Source organism: Acanthochromis polyacanthus, chromosome 4, assembly GCF_021347895.1.
Source record: "Acanthochromis polyacanthus isolate Apoly-LR-REF ecotype Palm Island chromosome 4, KAUST_Apoly_ChrSc, whole genome shotgun sequence".
Taxonomy (NCBI): Eukaryota; Metazoa; Chordata; class Actinopteri; family Pomacentridae; genus Acanthochromis; species Acanthochromis polyacanthus.
In genome coordinates this window covers 45887950-45903577 of record NC_067116.1, presented here as the reverse complement: position 1 = coordinate 45903577, position 15628 = coordinate 45887950, and the positions used below count along the sequence as shown (strand labels likewise).

Sequence of the window (15628 nt, the reverse complement as noted above, 5' to 3'; positions counted from 1 at the left end):
TCTCATTGAGAAAAAGACAAACTGGGTTTAAATACAAAACAGGACGGATGGACCTGGACAGCTGATGTATGCGCTGGGAAAAGGTCCAAGTCTGAGACGTTTTCAGCTCTTTATCTGGAGAGGTCTGTGAGGATCACTGAGGGAGGTGTGTAGTCATGGAGAGGTCTGTGAGGATCACTGAGGGAGGTGTGTAGTCATGGAGAGGTCTGTGAGGATCACTGAGGGAGGTGTGTAGTCATGGAGAGGTCTGTGAGGATCACTGAGGGAGGTGTGTAGTCATGGAGAGGTCTGTGAGGGTACCTAGTCAACTCACTCCCCGGTCAGGGTTAGGGTTAGGATAGGGCTAGGTTAGGGTTAGGGTTAGGATAGGGTTAGGATAGGGGTTGGTTAGGGTTAGGTTAGGTTAGGTTAGGGTATTTCAGCTTTCAGTGTAAAGGGATATCATCCATGGATTTCAGCTAGTTATAGGTAAGTAACCTAAGCATATGGGGAGTGAGTTTTCTGGAGAGTGAGTTGATCAGTATGCTTTGTGGGATCACTGAGGGAGGTGTGCAGTCGTGGAGAGTGCAGCCCTCCGTCGATACGCCCCTCCGATCCTCCAGTCATCAAACACCGGGAATGAAAGCAGCCGGTGGCAGCGGTTGGATCTCCTTGTGTTGTGGCCGTCCGGGTCACAGCGACGGTTCAACCTCCTCGACTCGACAGATGAGGAGCTCTGAGCTGCTGCTAACGAAGGCGGACAGAACCGATGAATGCTGTCAGTTACAGAGCTGCTGGGTCAGAGAGCAGGACGGATTTTACACTAAAATATGAGCGTATGAAGAAAAACAGCTCAGAAATATTAGTGTTCATCTTTAAAGTTAAAACCGTGACATATCAGACCTACATAAAGGCATGTTTTAGCTTCATATGTGAATATTTTAACTTTATCTGTGATATTCTTTCATTTTCTCAGAATCACTGTCAGTTTAACTTCCTCTTTTCTGTTCTAGTCTTCTTTTATCTGACTTCTTTTATTTCCAGACACGTATCTTACTGATATCTTTTTGCTTTTACTGTCATCTGACAGAATAATTCAGGATGAATAAAGTTTTATCTTATTTTATGTTAAACTTATGATATTTTTTAAAATTAATTCCTATAAACTAGACAAAAGATGTCAGACTGTACGGCTATCTAGCGCTCATCCGTGTGTGTGCGGTCGTATTTATCTACTTTTTCTAACTTTTCAAGCACATTTCTGCACAAAATATGTGTGTTTTGCAAATATGGGTACAAAAATCTATCATGCCACATCTGTATATGTAAAATAAAAGCACAGTGTCTATTATTTTATCCTTTATTTACTGAATTTGTATTTGTTGCTTCTTACTTTTGTCCTCTTGAGCTGCTTCAGTGTGTAAAATTCCCCAGAAAGGTATCAGTAAAGTTCTTTAAAGGCTTTACACTAAAAATCCTCTTCATAAAAAGCATTCATGAGTAGTTTTCTTGCATGTTTAGATTCTAATCTCATCCTTAGCAGCAGCATTGGAATCAGTTCAGGCTAAAACACGCGTGACACACACATGATGTGTGATTTAAAGACTTTCTTTCAGCACACGTCTTCCTTCACCTTTCCATGCATCAGTGGGTCAAAAACAACCCGGTGAAGTCGGTTTTCTTCCAGTATCTTTGTTTCATTTTCCAGCTATTTGTTAAAAAACATGTTTTTGATTCCATTTAAATTTTTAAGCTACATTTTGTGCTTCTGTTTGTGTCACTGCCCAGAGCTTTTTATCACTGGTAATATCATACAGAGGTGATGCAAACTTGGAGGAAAAGAGACGATAAACGTCAACAAACATTCTTCTGTTTCTGCTCTGTGTAAAATTCTTCTTTTTCTATAATCAAAATCTGTCATAAAGTGAAAAATAAAAAGATTTTAAACATGAAATAATTCTTGTGTGGATAAAAATATAACAAACAATAATACAAATGATCGTTGTGAACCAGAACGGCATAAAAACACATAAAAATATAAAACTTCTAAACGGGACCCACTAGAAGAGCTTTGGTCCGATCATTGGAGCATCTCAGGGCTAACACAACTAAACATGTTCCCAAGTGACAGTTTGATCTTCAACGAGGAAACCAAAGCCGATATTGAGCCATTTTCCTCTAATAGAGATCTAATTCCTCCTGCTTCAGAAAACTGTGCTGCTGACCTCCTTCCACCGGCTCTGCAGCTGATTTTAATCTGACAGGTGTTATTTAAGGTGAAGCTGCAGCAGAAAATGGAAACAGTCTCCAGCATGCATCCCATAATCACTCAGTGATTGATTGGTATTTGCACTAATAGGGTCACGACCGAGACAATGGGATGCGTAAAGAGCTGCTGCAGCCTGTGTGGTCTTTGGGGACAATCAGCAGCATCTCCATGCTAAAGGCTGCCGCTAACGGACGGAGGCAGTGTTTGCATACGCGCATATCCCCACTGTGAGCCCTTCCTGCCCTCCTGTTTGTGTATTTCTATGAGTGCAGCAGTGAGCAGCGGTGGTGTTTTACTGAGGTGACCCCCCCCCCTCATTAGCACCATAATAAAGAGCTGAGACGACACGTAAAAGGTTATATACTGCCGGACCGCTGTTTTCCGACCAATTATCAGAGCTGTGATTTACGGCCAGAGCTCCTCTCCCAGGGAGCTGGGGGTGTTGAGGCCCGGCGGGGTGAGGGTGAGGGTGAGGGTGAGGGGTGAGGGTGAGGGGTGAGGCCTGGCTAACTCTGACCTCTGAGGAACAAGGAACCAGTCTGCTGAACAGTGAAGCACCGCTGGAAGTGACTCGATCGATCAGAGGCTGTTTAGGATGCATGTGTGAGTAATCCGTCATGTTTCCTGAGCGTTTGAACGTCACGTGGTCGTATAAGTCTGAGTTCATGTCCACAGAGCTCCACTTGCTGACTAATGTGAGTCTCACTTCTGTAACCCTGACTCCGAAACGGACGCATAAACCCTTTGTGTATTTTTATGTGCTTTACATCAATATAACCCTTATATCCTAAATTTTAAAAACATAAATTGCTTAAAAGTGCTAAAAAAATTTGTATTTCAAAATACAGAAATTGCATAGCCGTATCCCTCGCATTTGTAAAAACAAAAAAACATCCCGTGGTCTGGTTTATAAAGATTTTTGTTCGGTGTGCTTTACTGAGTATTTTTACAAACCAAAAAGCGCTCTGAGACCTGGAGAATGAATGAAATGTTAGTGGAACTTCCCAGATATTATCTGCAAAAGCAATGATCCATCAGGTTTCAAATCGATCACAAATCAAACATGAATATGAAACCATAGCGCTGGGCTCTATAAGGTTAAGGAATTGAGTCAAATCAACGCTTATTTTCTAGTTCATGTCATGAAAATATCTGAGTTGTGCTCATTTCTAGTTCATTTAAAACCTAAAAATATGAGTTTTGGAGGCGCTTCAACTTGAACTTAGAAGCTGAATAAATGAATAAACAGAAGAAACTTTACTCAACTTATTAAGTTTATAAGAAGCAAAGCAGTTTGACAGAACAGACACAGTGGAAACTCACTGTTTTTAACATGTGTTAAGGTGGTTTCTTTTTTAGGAATCAACACCATGACAAAGTTTAGTTTTCAGTTTCTACACCTGAAGGTTCAACATTTATTTCAATGTAATTCAGAATTGTCTTTGCACTTCCATTTTTGTACATTTTTGTACATTTTTTGAGCACAAAATGGCTTTAACAGCTGCAGATCTCAGTTCTCAAAGTTAAATGAAGAAAAACTCTTTAAATTTATAAAAACTTAGAATCTTTTAAAGTAAAAACTTAAACTGATAAAATATCAAGGAAGGAAAGTCTTTCTGCAACAGCTGTCAACGTTTCAAATCTTAATTTTACTGAATTGTTTTCTCAAGTTTAGCTAATTAGCTCAGCTAGTTTTACACTTTAACCTCTAATAACACACTTTTGAGCTAATTAAGTGCCGTGAACGTACATCTCTACGGCAGCAGAGACGCGTATGTTTCTTTGCTGAATAAATTCAAATGATATTCAGCGCAGCGCCTCAAAAAGCAGAACGTTTGCCCCATTCTGCTCAGTGTGCTGCTCCTTCTAAACTGTTGAATGACACTTTGCAACTCCCTGAAGACGTCTTCGTTTTATTCCGTTTTTTTATTTAAACGACACAAAAAGTGGCACATCTGATTATGGGCTGCCTCCGAGGCGTCGCGTGTTCGGGATGTGAAACCATCACGCCTGCTGTGTCTGGTCCTCCACAGCAACAAGCACACTGACATGTGGTAATGAGGCCCCACACACACACACACACACACACACACACACACACACACACACACACACACACACACACACACACACACACACACACACACACACACACACACAGTATATCATTTTATCTATATAAATGTGTGGATTCCAGGCTGCCATCCCAGCGTGGAGGATCTCTGTGGTCTCGCTGTCTGCCTCCTCAGCAGCATGTTTAACCCACAGTTTGGCCTTCCTGCCCTCCATATCTGCCTGACTGATTGGTTAGACTCTGGGGACACAGTGGAGGATGTGTGTGCTCATGTGTGTGTGTGTGTGTGTGTGTGTGCGTGTAGAAATGCTCGCGGTCGTTCTCTACATGGACACACGTGTACGCAGGTCTTTGATGTGAGATCAGAGGCGACCGTGATGCAGGTCGATCAGGTGCACGGAGAGAAAAGCAGAAGAGGGAAATGCAGAGAGGAGGAGAAGAAGGAAAGAAAACGTTTGTTTAACGCCGAGTCCTGCTCTCACTACAACCTTCCTCTCTTCCTGCATCCGACCACAGCGGGAGACAAAACAACCGATATCTTCTGAACATTCTGACACAGGAGTCAAACTCACGTTAGTTCAGTTTCCAGTAAAAGCACAGCAAAGCAACCTACAAACAACCACAACTCCACGTTTTCCTTTTGCTTTAGAGCCAAAAATGTTCATGTAAGGAATTATCGTTTAACAAACCTGACATTTCTTAATAAAAATAAATTTAGCTTCAACAATATTATGCCTTAGTTTATCATTTACAACTTACAGATCAGAGTGGATTCACAAAGCACAAGATTCAGTCACATTCAGTCACAGTTATCTGGAACTGAACCATAGAAGATTTACTGGAGGGTCAAAACCACAACAGACGGACGAAAAAGGACAAAAACAACAAAAAAGAGACAAAAAACAAAATACAAATGATGCTGAAAACAACAAAAAAAGTGAAACACAAATAAGGCAAACACAAAACGACAAAAAAGACAAAAAACAAGAAAAACAAGACAAAGTTTTACAAAAATGAGACACAAAATCAGAAAAATGGGACAAACGGCACAAAACAAAACAGACAAAACAAAACAGTTACAAAGTGACATATAATGTAGAAATGACAGAAATGAGACAAGAAATGACAAAAGCATGAAACAAAACGACAAAAAACAGACAAACAACACAAGAGAGACAAAAAGGAAACACAAAGTGACAAAAAGAGAAACAAAACGACAAAAACGTGAGACAAACATCAAGTCAGACAAAAGAAACTAGAAAACAACAAAAACAGACAAAAAAAAGACAAAAACGAGAAACAAAACAACAAAAGAACAAAAAACAATCTAGTATTTTACTTTCTGATCCAAACAACTTGTCATGGTCTAGAAATGATTTTAAATTTATAGTTTTACTAATTTACAATCTGCAGTTAATGTCTTCTCTGGAATTTTTACACTTTGAGGACCTGATTGGACCCTCTGGAGGACCACTTTTGGACCACGGGCCTCATGTTGGACCCTCTGGAGGACCACTTTTGGACCACGGGCCTCATGTTGGACCCTCTGGAGGACCGCTTTTGGCCCACGGGCCTCATGTTGGACCCTCTGGAGGACCGCTTTTGGCCCACGGGCCTCATGTTGGACCCTCTGGAGGACCGCTTTTGGCCCACGGGCCTCATGTTGGACCCTCTGGAGGACCGCTTTTGGCCCACGGGCCTCATGTTGGACCCTCTGGAGGACCGCTTTTGGCCCACGGGCCTCATGTTGGACCCTCTGGAGGACCGCTTTTGGCCCACGGGCCTCACGTTGGACCCTCTGGAGGACCGCTTTTGGCCCACGGGCCTCACGTTGGACCCTCTGGAGGACCGCTTTTGGCCCACGGGCCTCACGTTGGACCCTCTGGAGGACCGCTTTTGGCCCACGGGCCTCATGTTGGACCCTCTGGCGGACCGCTTTTGGCCCACGGGCCTCATGTTGGACCCTCTGGAGGACCGCTTTTGGCCCACGGGCCTCACGTTGGACCCTCCGGAGGACCGCTTTTGGCCCACGGGCCTCACGTTGGACCCTCCGGAGGACCGCTTTTGGCCCACGGGCCTCACGTTGGACCCTCCGGAGGACCGCTTTTGGCCCACGGGCCTCACGTTGGACCCTCCGGAGGACCTCTTTTGGCCCACGGGCCTCACGTTGGACCCTCCGGAGGACCGCTTTTGGCCCACGGGCCTCACGTTGGACCCTCCGGAGGACCTCTTTTGGCCCACGGGCCTCATGTTGGACCCTCCGGAGGACCGCTTTTGGCCCACGGGCCTCATGTTGGACCCTCTGGCGGACCGCTTTTGGCCCACGGGCCTCATGTTGGACCCTCTGGAGGACCGCTTTTGGCCCACGGGCCTCACGTTGGACCCTCCGGAGGACCGCTTTTGGCCCACGGGCCTCACGTTGGACCCTCCGGAGGACCGCTTTTGGCCCACGGGCCTCACGTTGGACCCTCCGGAGGACCGCTTTTGGCCCACGGGCCTCACGTTGGACCCTCCGGAGGACCTCTTTTGGCCCACGGGCCTCACGTTGGACCCTCCGGAGGACCGCTTTTGGCCCACGGGCCTCACGTTGGACCCTCCGGAGGACCTCTTTTGGCCCACGGGCCTCACGTTGGACCCTCCGGAGGACCGCTTTTGGCCCACGGGCCTCACGTTGGACCCTCCGGAGGACCGCTTTTGGCCCACGGGCCTCACGTTGGACCCTCCGGAGGACCGCTTTTGGCCCACGGGCCTCACGTTGGACCCTCCGGAGGACCGCTTTTGGCCCACGGGCCTCACGTTGGACCCTCCGGAGGACCGCTTTTGGCCCACGGGCCTCACGTTGGACCCTCCGGAGGACCTCTTTTGGCCCACGGGCCTCACGTTGGACCCTCCGGAGGACCTCTTTTGGCCCACGGGCCTCACGTTGGACCCTCCGGAGGACCTCTTTTGGCCCACGGGCCTCACGTTGGACCCTCTGGAGGACCGCTTTTGGACCACGGGCCTCACGTTGGACCCTCTGGAGGACCTCTTTTGGCCCACGGGCCTCACGTTGGACCCTCCGGAGGACCTCTTTTGGCCCACGGGCCTCACGTTGGACCCTCCGGAGGACCGCTTTTGGCCCACGGGCCTCACGTTGGACCCTCCGGAGGACCTCTTTTGGCCCACGGGCCTCACGTTGGACCCTCCGGAGGACCTCTTTTGGCCCACGGGCCTCATGTTGGACCCTCCGGAGGACCTCTTTTGGCCCACGGGCCTCATGTTGGACCCTCCGGAGGACCTCTTTTGGCCCACGGGCCTCACGTTGGACCCTCTGGAGGACCGCTTTTGGCCCACGGGCCTCACGTTGGACCCTCTGGAGGACCGCTTTTGGCCCACGGGCCTCATGTTGGACCCTCCGGAGGACCTCTTTTGGCCCACGGGCCTCATGTTGGACCCTCCGGAGGACCTCTTTTGGCCCACGGGCCTCATGTTGGACCCTCCGGAGGACCACTTTTGGCCCACGGGCCTCACGTTGGACCCTCTGGAGGACCTCTTTTGGCCCACGGGCCTCACGTTGGACCCTCTGGAGGACCTCTTTTGGCCCACGGGCCTCATGTTGGACCCTCCGGAGGACCTCTTTTGGCCCACGGGCCTCACGTTGGACCCTCTGGAGGACCGCTTTTGGCCCACGGGCCTCACGTTGGACCCTCCGGAGGACCTCTTTTGGCCCACGGGCCTCACGTTGGACCCTCCGGAGGACCGCTTTTGGCCCACGGGCCTCACGTTGGACCCTCCGGAGGACCGCTTTTGGCCCACGGGCCTCACGTTGGACCCTCCGGAGGACCGCTTTTGGCCCACGGGCCTCACGTTGGACCCTCCGGAGGACCGCTTTTGGCCCACGGGCCTCACGTTGGACCCTCCGGAGGACCGCTTTTGGCCCACGGGCCTCACGTTGGACCCTCTGGAGGACCGCTTTTGGCCCACGGGCCTCACGTTGGACCCTCTGGAGGACCTCTTTTGGCCCACGGGCCTCACGTTGGACCCTCTGGAGGACCTCTTTTGGCCCACGGGCCTCACGTTGGACCCTCTGGAGGACCACTTTTGGCCCACGGGCCTCACGTTGGACCCTCTGGAGGACCTCTTTTGGCCCACGGGCCTCACGTTGGACCCTCTGGAGGACCTCTTTTGGCCCACGGGCCTCACGTTGGACCCTCTGGAGGACCGCTTTTGGCCCACGGGCCTCACGTTGGACCCTCTGGAGGACCGCTTTTGGCCCACGGGCCTCACGTTGGACCCTCTGGAGGACCGCTTTTGGCCCACGGGCCTCACGTTGGACCCTCTGGAGGACCGCTTTTGGCCCACGGGCCTCACGTTGGACCCTCTGGAGGACCGCTTTTGGCCCACGGGCCTCACGTTGGACCCTCTGGAGGACCGCTTTTGGCCCACGGGCCTCACGTTGGACCCTCTGGAGGACCTCTTTTGGCCCACGGGCCTCACGTTGGACCCTCTGGAGGACCTCTTTTGGCCCACGGGCCTCACGTTGGACCCTCTGGAGGACCACTTTTGGCCCACGGGCCTCACGTTGGACCCTCTGGAGGACCTCTTTTGGCCCACGGGCCTCACGTTGGACCCTCTGGAGGACCTCTTTTGGCCCACGGGCCTCACGTTGGACCCTCTGGAGGACCTCTTTTGGCCCACGGGCCTCACGTTGGACCCTCTGGAGGACCGCTTTTGGCCCACGGGCCTCACGTTGGACCCTCTGGAGGACCGCTTTTGGCCCACGGGCCTCACGTTGGACCCTCTGGAGGACCGCTTTTGGCCCACGGGCCTCACGTTGGACCCTCTGGAGGACCGCTTTTGGCCCACGGGCCTCACGTTGGACCCTCTGGAGGACCGCTTTTGGCCCACGGGCCTCATGTTGGACCCTCTGGAGGACCACTTTTGACCCTCTGGTCTAACAGGTGCTGATGGCCGCCACAGAAACACTCCCAGACACACACATGCATCTGCCTGTATGTCTGTAAAAGCTGCAGACTGGTAGAAACCCGTGTGTCTCTGTGAGCCGTGTGGTCCGAGGACTCCGTGTTCAGGAGCACATGCAGGACCACACAGTCCACATGTAAATGTGAAGCAACGGTAAAAAGGAAAAAAGCTGAGGAGACTCTCCCCTCCTGCCAGGATGAAAGCCTCTTTTACTTGGAGAACATTAGGAGAACAAACTAGCATCACAACAGGAGGGAACAGAGGAGCTTCCCTCACATCAAACAGCTCCTTTAATATTCTAATTCCTGCTCCAGGAGCGCTGAACATCAGGAACAACCACCAGCAGCCCCTTCATCTGCCTTCAGCTCACAGTTACAGTCCTATATTGTCACTACTGCATCCCTTAAACAGCACCAGTATGGATTTTGACAACTCTCTGCTCCCAAATCTGCCCACCAAACGTTTTTCCTGTTACATTCCCTCCTTCCTATCGCCACATTACGGTAGTTTCTCAGTAAACTTTGTTTGTGACGGACAGTGCAAACACAAAATCACAGAACATAAACAAATAAAAATGCAGGCATCAGGTGAGCGTGGCGTGCACATGGCGGTCAGCCTGATGGGGCCGTGCACGTTGAGACCGTGCACATAGTGGATGTGTATGCATGAGCATCGAGTGGTTGCTATCGATCTCCTGCGGTCTGAGAGGGGATGTAAACACGGCGTCTTTCAACAGGAAGCTCCACTCAATACGAGCAACCACAAGCTGCACCAAACGCACGTAATCAGATCAGTGCCGAGCGTGCACGACGTGTGAATACAGAACACATTCAACAATGTGCACGAACACGGGAACACTTTGGTCATTTTCACGATTTCATGACTCATAACCTGATATGAAGCCCTGTCAGATCTGTTCTTTAATTCAGTTCACAGCAGAAACATCCTAAAATCAGCTTTTATAAACACAACAAACCGATGGAGCAAACGTCATGTGCCAAACTGAAGATGAATCTGTGTAATACGGATTCTGTTCCAGCTGCACAGGTCGCCAACAGCCCATGAATAACGGATGCTGCTGCTGGTGTTACGCTTAAATGTTTCCCCTCTATTAACTTCATCCAGGATTTCTTTTCACTCAGGTGAAAATTTGGAGTCTCTTCTGATCTGATTGTGTTGTGGTTAAACTCATTCTGATTATTCGTAGTCGGATTAAACACTTGTAGAAAAGATTTAGCTTTTAAATTTTGCACATTAATAAATAATAGATGCATCATTTGAACAATTTTCAAAGTGATGTCAAAGTTCATGAAGCTACAAAAAGCCAGAATTAAAGCAAAAAAGCACCACAGAAACGCAACCATAACATAATATTTTAATTTATAGGCGTGATAACGTGCATTTAGTGGTTTGGTTGTATATTGCCGATAAAAACATTCATAAAAATTGTTTTTTGGGTTCAAGGCACTGCTAAAGTAGGTGTCAGCCAGCGGGCAGTTTCTTTAAATTTGCTAAAAGCTATAATCTGTAACATGAAATCACTTTTTGATCCCATTTTCAACGTGTTTCAGATCATATAGGTGAATTCAAGCAAGTTTATTTGCATCTGTGAGAAATCAGAGCTTGGAAATATCACCACTGTGAAGCAGACTGTGACATTTTAAATTCATGGAAATATTCTGAAAACTGTGCTTTTAGTATCTTTGTGTTCTTCTGTTTCCTTATTTATAAATTATACACATTATGTGTAGCTCTCCTCTTTAATTAATAGGCGTCACTTTTCCCTTGTGGGACTAATAAAGGATATTCTACTCTACTATGAGAAGAAAAGGAGGTTTTATAGGGGAGAAAGTTAAAGATTTTAAAAGTTAAATAAGTGGTTCAGTGTTTGTGTTTGGATCTCCTCAGGTCTGACAGCAAAACATCCACCAGTAGAACGTCTGAAGGGCTGCATCTCAAACATCTGGCTCCAGTTATCAGCTCGCACTTAGCTTTACCACCGCTGAGACGCACACAGTAACACACACACACACACACACACACACACACACAGCTCCTGGCCGTGGCGTGTTTTGCCACTCTGCTCCTCCGGGTTTCTGGTAAAGGAGCGTTTTAGTTCCAGCTCAGGCCGGCGGCAGGAAGCGTCTCTCTGAGGAAAATCAGCATGAACCGCTCCAGTGAAGACATCTGCCCTCTGAAGGCAGCGTGGCTGTTTGAACAGCTGTCAGAGCACACCGATAAAACAGACCTTCTCTGATGAAACAGAGGCGGTCTGGGAGGGAGAAGAAAGACGGTAAATGAAGGAGCCCTGAAGTTTGCTTGTTTCTGGACGGACGAGAAGGTTTGAGAGGAACCAGAGCTCCTGCAGACCTCTCCAACCATTGGTGAGAAATTCAAGAAAATGACTGTTGATGTTCTCAGACAGTGAAAAGCAAAGTGTTTGTGCGGTTAAATGAGCCTTTATGAACCTTCTGCAGCCTCGTAGCAGCAGAAGCTAACGGCGCTCACACACGTCGTCATTTCACTAATGAAGAAAAGTTTCAAAGAATAAAAGTGGGATTTTCTGGTACACTTCAGTGAGAATTTCAGTCGACACTCTCCCGCCCAAAGAAGATTTCAAGCTTAACACTTAAGACTTGTGGTCCTGAAGTGACTGTCTGTTGCCCAGTCAAGAGGAACAAGTGGATGTCAGACTTAGAAAAGTGCCGGGAGCTCAATTGCATTAAAGCTCTTAGTTTGCCTGAGCTCCAATCTAATTGGATAAAGCTGGAAAAGCAGCTTCCAATGTGCATGAATCCATTTTTCCTCCTTTTTTTTTCTTTTTTGGTGGAGAGATGCTCCCCGTGTTCTCTTCCTCTCGTCTTTTGTCCTTGTCAACATTCCCCAAATGAGATTCCCAAAATCAGGAGGTGAGCAGCCGAGTGCAGAGCGGCGCTGTCAGACAGACACACCTCCACCACCAGCAGCCGGCTCTGCTTTTCCTGTCCTTATTAAAATTCCATATTGAGATTCCTCGCTGCCTCCCTGGCCCTGTCACTCAGCGCCCAACCGGCGACAAAACCAGCAACTTTCAACAAAGACTCACACATATGCATAGAGACACACAACCCAAACTTTTCTTGAGACAACTCGTCCCCGCTGCTCCCTTTATGTGTGGGATGAAAGTTTGCTTTAGGTGGTATGTATGAGAGCCGGCGTCTCCCCCTCCTGCCTTCCCCGTCTCCCCCCTTCTCATTGTCATTATTTTCGATGGTGTCCCCCTCTGATCTGCCGAGCCTTTGGGTGCTCTCTTTCCTCTCTCTCTGTCTTCCTCTGGTCCCTTTCATCTGTCAGGCGCTCCCCTTGGCGACCGCCGCTGAGGGGGTTTGATTTCCCATCATGCCTAGCATCGCCTCCCTGACTCCCCCCTCCTCCCCCTGCGAGGCGAGAGTTGTGCCCCCGCGTCGTCGGGCAATTATCCCCGGGAGTAATGAGGAGCGTCTCGGCGGCGGTGCTCTGACTGACACCTCTCCCACTCATTTGTCAACAAATCAGACGCTGGTGTGGGCGGCCATGTTGAGCTGAGGGTTGTCGCAGGCTGAGGCATCGCGGCGTCTCTCTCTCTGTATCCTCCTCCATCCCTTCCTCTCTATCTCTGCCACCTCGTTATCTCTGACAGGGTGTCACTCGTTCCGACTCTCACTCCTCCTGTCAGCCCTCCATACGCTGCCGTGTATTTGTGTTGCTCAGCCGGTGAGAAAAAGTGTGACTTCCAACAGGCCTAATGGTCATATGTGGCTAATGATCACTAAGCTGAATAAGTGACACTATTCCATTTATTTGTGTCAAAGTCAGCCAGCCGCTGTAAACACCCAACAAGACCATAAAGAGTGATTAAGGGGGAATATTTTCAGCTCCTTTCAATTTGTCACCTGTGGCCGATGCAGCTGTGGAGGACGTTCGCCTCGCTGGACGTCGCTCTGATGCTTGGAGCTCAGCGCACTTTAAACATGTGAGCCGTGCATCGAAAACACGCGTCAGATGTGGTGGTGTAGTCGAGTGTGTACTCACTGTGCTCTTTGCGCTCCTCCGGGCTCGACGAAGCTTCTCCATCAGACAGCAGGCCGGACATGGAGAACAGCTTCCTGCCCGAGTCCTCCACGGCTTTCAGGGAGCCGCCCAGGGAGCCGAAGTCAAACTCCTTCCCCTCCACGTCCGGGAAGCAGCTCTTCAGCCTCTTGGCGGGGGTGAAGGCCGACTGGTAGCCCCCGGACTCCCTCTCCTCCTGTGGGGAGGAGAAGGGCCGGAAGGCGCCCACGCCGCTGTGGTTGAGCATGCCCAGGGTGGAGCAGTCCAGGTTCGGAGGGGTGAACTGGGGGTGCAGGTGGAGCAGGGAGGCCGGGAAGTCTCGGGCCGGGAAGGTGCCCGACACGGGGCCCTGGCGCTGGTACATGGAGGTGAAGGTGTAGGAGGCCGAGGGGAAGGGCAGGTGGAGGTCCTTCTCCACGGAGGCGGGGACGCCGAAGGGCCGCGAAGCCTGGCAGGGGACGGAGGCGTCTCGGCCGGCCTCGGCGGTGGAGGCCAGCACCATGAGGGCGGGGGAGGCCAGAGGAGCCGGCAGGTAGGAGGGGCTGTCCATCTTGAAGGGGCGGTGGAGGTCCATTCACCTCCTGATCAGTGGACCTGAAGAAAGAGCAGAGGGTTGAGCTGCAGCACAAACACAAACCAAACATTCTTCACTTTGATTCAGGCTGAAAAAGAGAAAATCTCTTCAGAGTCAAACACACCCAGCTGCAGCTCTGGAAAAGGCATTTTTACAATTACAGCTTTGGACTAATTTCAACAGAAAAGGCTCTTAGGAGGCCTACTGTGCCTGTAAATAATTACGACAGAATAAATTGCCAATAAAACACACACGTAGCCGGAGCCTGCAAAAGAGAGATTTAATGTTGAGGTCTAAGCGATTAGATTAGGAGGAAAAAATAGGAGGATTCCTGTTTTCTTTTTGCTGTAATGAATTGATTGTTTCAGTAAATCAATGAAGTGCAAATTATATTAATGGTGTCCAGTTAAATAAAAACAGTGGTTGGTCTATTTAAGCAGAAATTGGAATAGAAGTTTCATAACTTTTAAATTACAAAATGTAAAATCTGCACAGAAACATACAAGAATAATTAAAACAAGACGATAAAGTTTTAGGGACCCTAATTCTAAATTTCTTTTTGTAAGATGTTCATTTATTAGAATAAAAGAGACTCTAATTAAAGCTGGAAAAGAGAAAAATAAAAACTTTGGGCTGACTAATGCACCTTCTCAACCTTTTTATTTTTTAAAGTTAAGCAGCCAAAACTCGATATCTAAGTGGATAAGAATGAAATTAAAACATTTTAAGTCAGCAAATTTAGAAAACACAACTTAAATATTCCAAATAAGCGACAGTTACTCAGAGGGCAAAAGAGCTGAAAATGTTAAACCAGAATTTATTCCGTTTGACAAACTGAGAGCAGCAGGAGCGCACAAGTTCTCTTCACTTGAGGAGAACAGAAAAAACACAGCACAAAGCTTCAGAGTGTAGAGAACACATGGCAATCACACAACCAATTAACGCAATTAAAGCAAATGCAGCTGGAGTCAGTTTACGGTGTGAACTCACCGGGATGGAGTCCTCAAAGCGCAGATTTACGTCCAGCTCTGTCCCCCGCTCACTTTCAATTTCAGCGGCACTTTTTTCCAGGTTAGCAGAAGAAATAAAAGCTTCGGTTCCTGTCGGTCCTCCTCCAGAGCTTTTTACGCGCGGGCTCTTTTTTTTTTTTTTTTTTTTTTTGGAGACGCGGAGCGGAGCTGCGTTTCTGGGCAGACCGAGGCTCCTCTGACGGACTGAAGGTCTCCGAGTCTCTGCGCTCTGTGACAGCCTCCTCCACCAGCTCCCTGCCTTACTCCCTGCCCTCCTCCTCCCTAGCCCCGTCCCCCCTCGCTCCTCTCTCCCCCCCTGAGACGCGCAACCAGCGATGGACACGTTCAGATTCTTGCTTTCAATGCTGAGTTACACTGAAATGGAGAAAAAAATGAACAGAAAAAATGACAAGAAAACTTCAGAACACATTGCATGTGGGGAATAAAGGGTCAAACAGTAGATTTTTAATAAGAAACAACTCCATTCTTACAATAAAACCTGCTTTAAAACTTGTGCTGCACGTTTTGCAGCTTCTGGATGAAGTTCTCCACCACAAAAAGCAGAAAGCATCCTGAGTTCACAGCTCTGCTATCAGGTGGATCTCCTGCAGGCCTCCAGCCCTCTGCCTGATTGACACTTGGGAATATTCCCTTTTGATGAGACACAATGTAAACCAATGGCATTATTTGTC

General features: G+C 48.8%; 1 protein-coding gene across 1 annotated transcript in view; it reads right to left on the bottom strand.

Annotated features, from left to right (window-relative positions):
• The window catches only part of rnf220b (ring finger protein 220b), a 60035-nt gene extending 44854 nt beyond the window's left edge, over window positions 1-15181 (bottom strand). The window contains exons 1-2 of the mRNA XM_051947696.1: window positions 14917-15181; window positions 13335-13946 (exon numbers count right to left, since the gene is read on the bottom strand). Coding sequence (XP_051803656.1) covers window positions 13335-13926 — 592 coding nt within the window. The 5' untranslated portion in view covers window positions 13927-13946; window positions 14917-15181. The remainder of the gene's footprint in view (window positions 1-13334; window positions 13947-14916) is intronic.
• Between the last annotated feature and the right edge of the window lie 447 nt (window positions 15182-15628).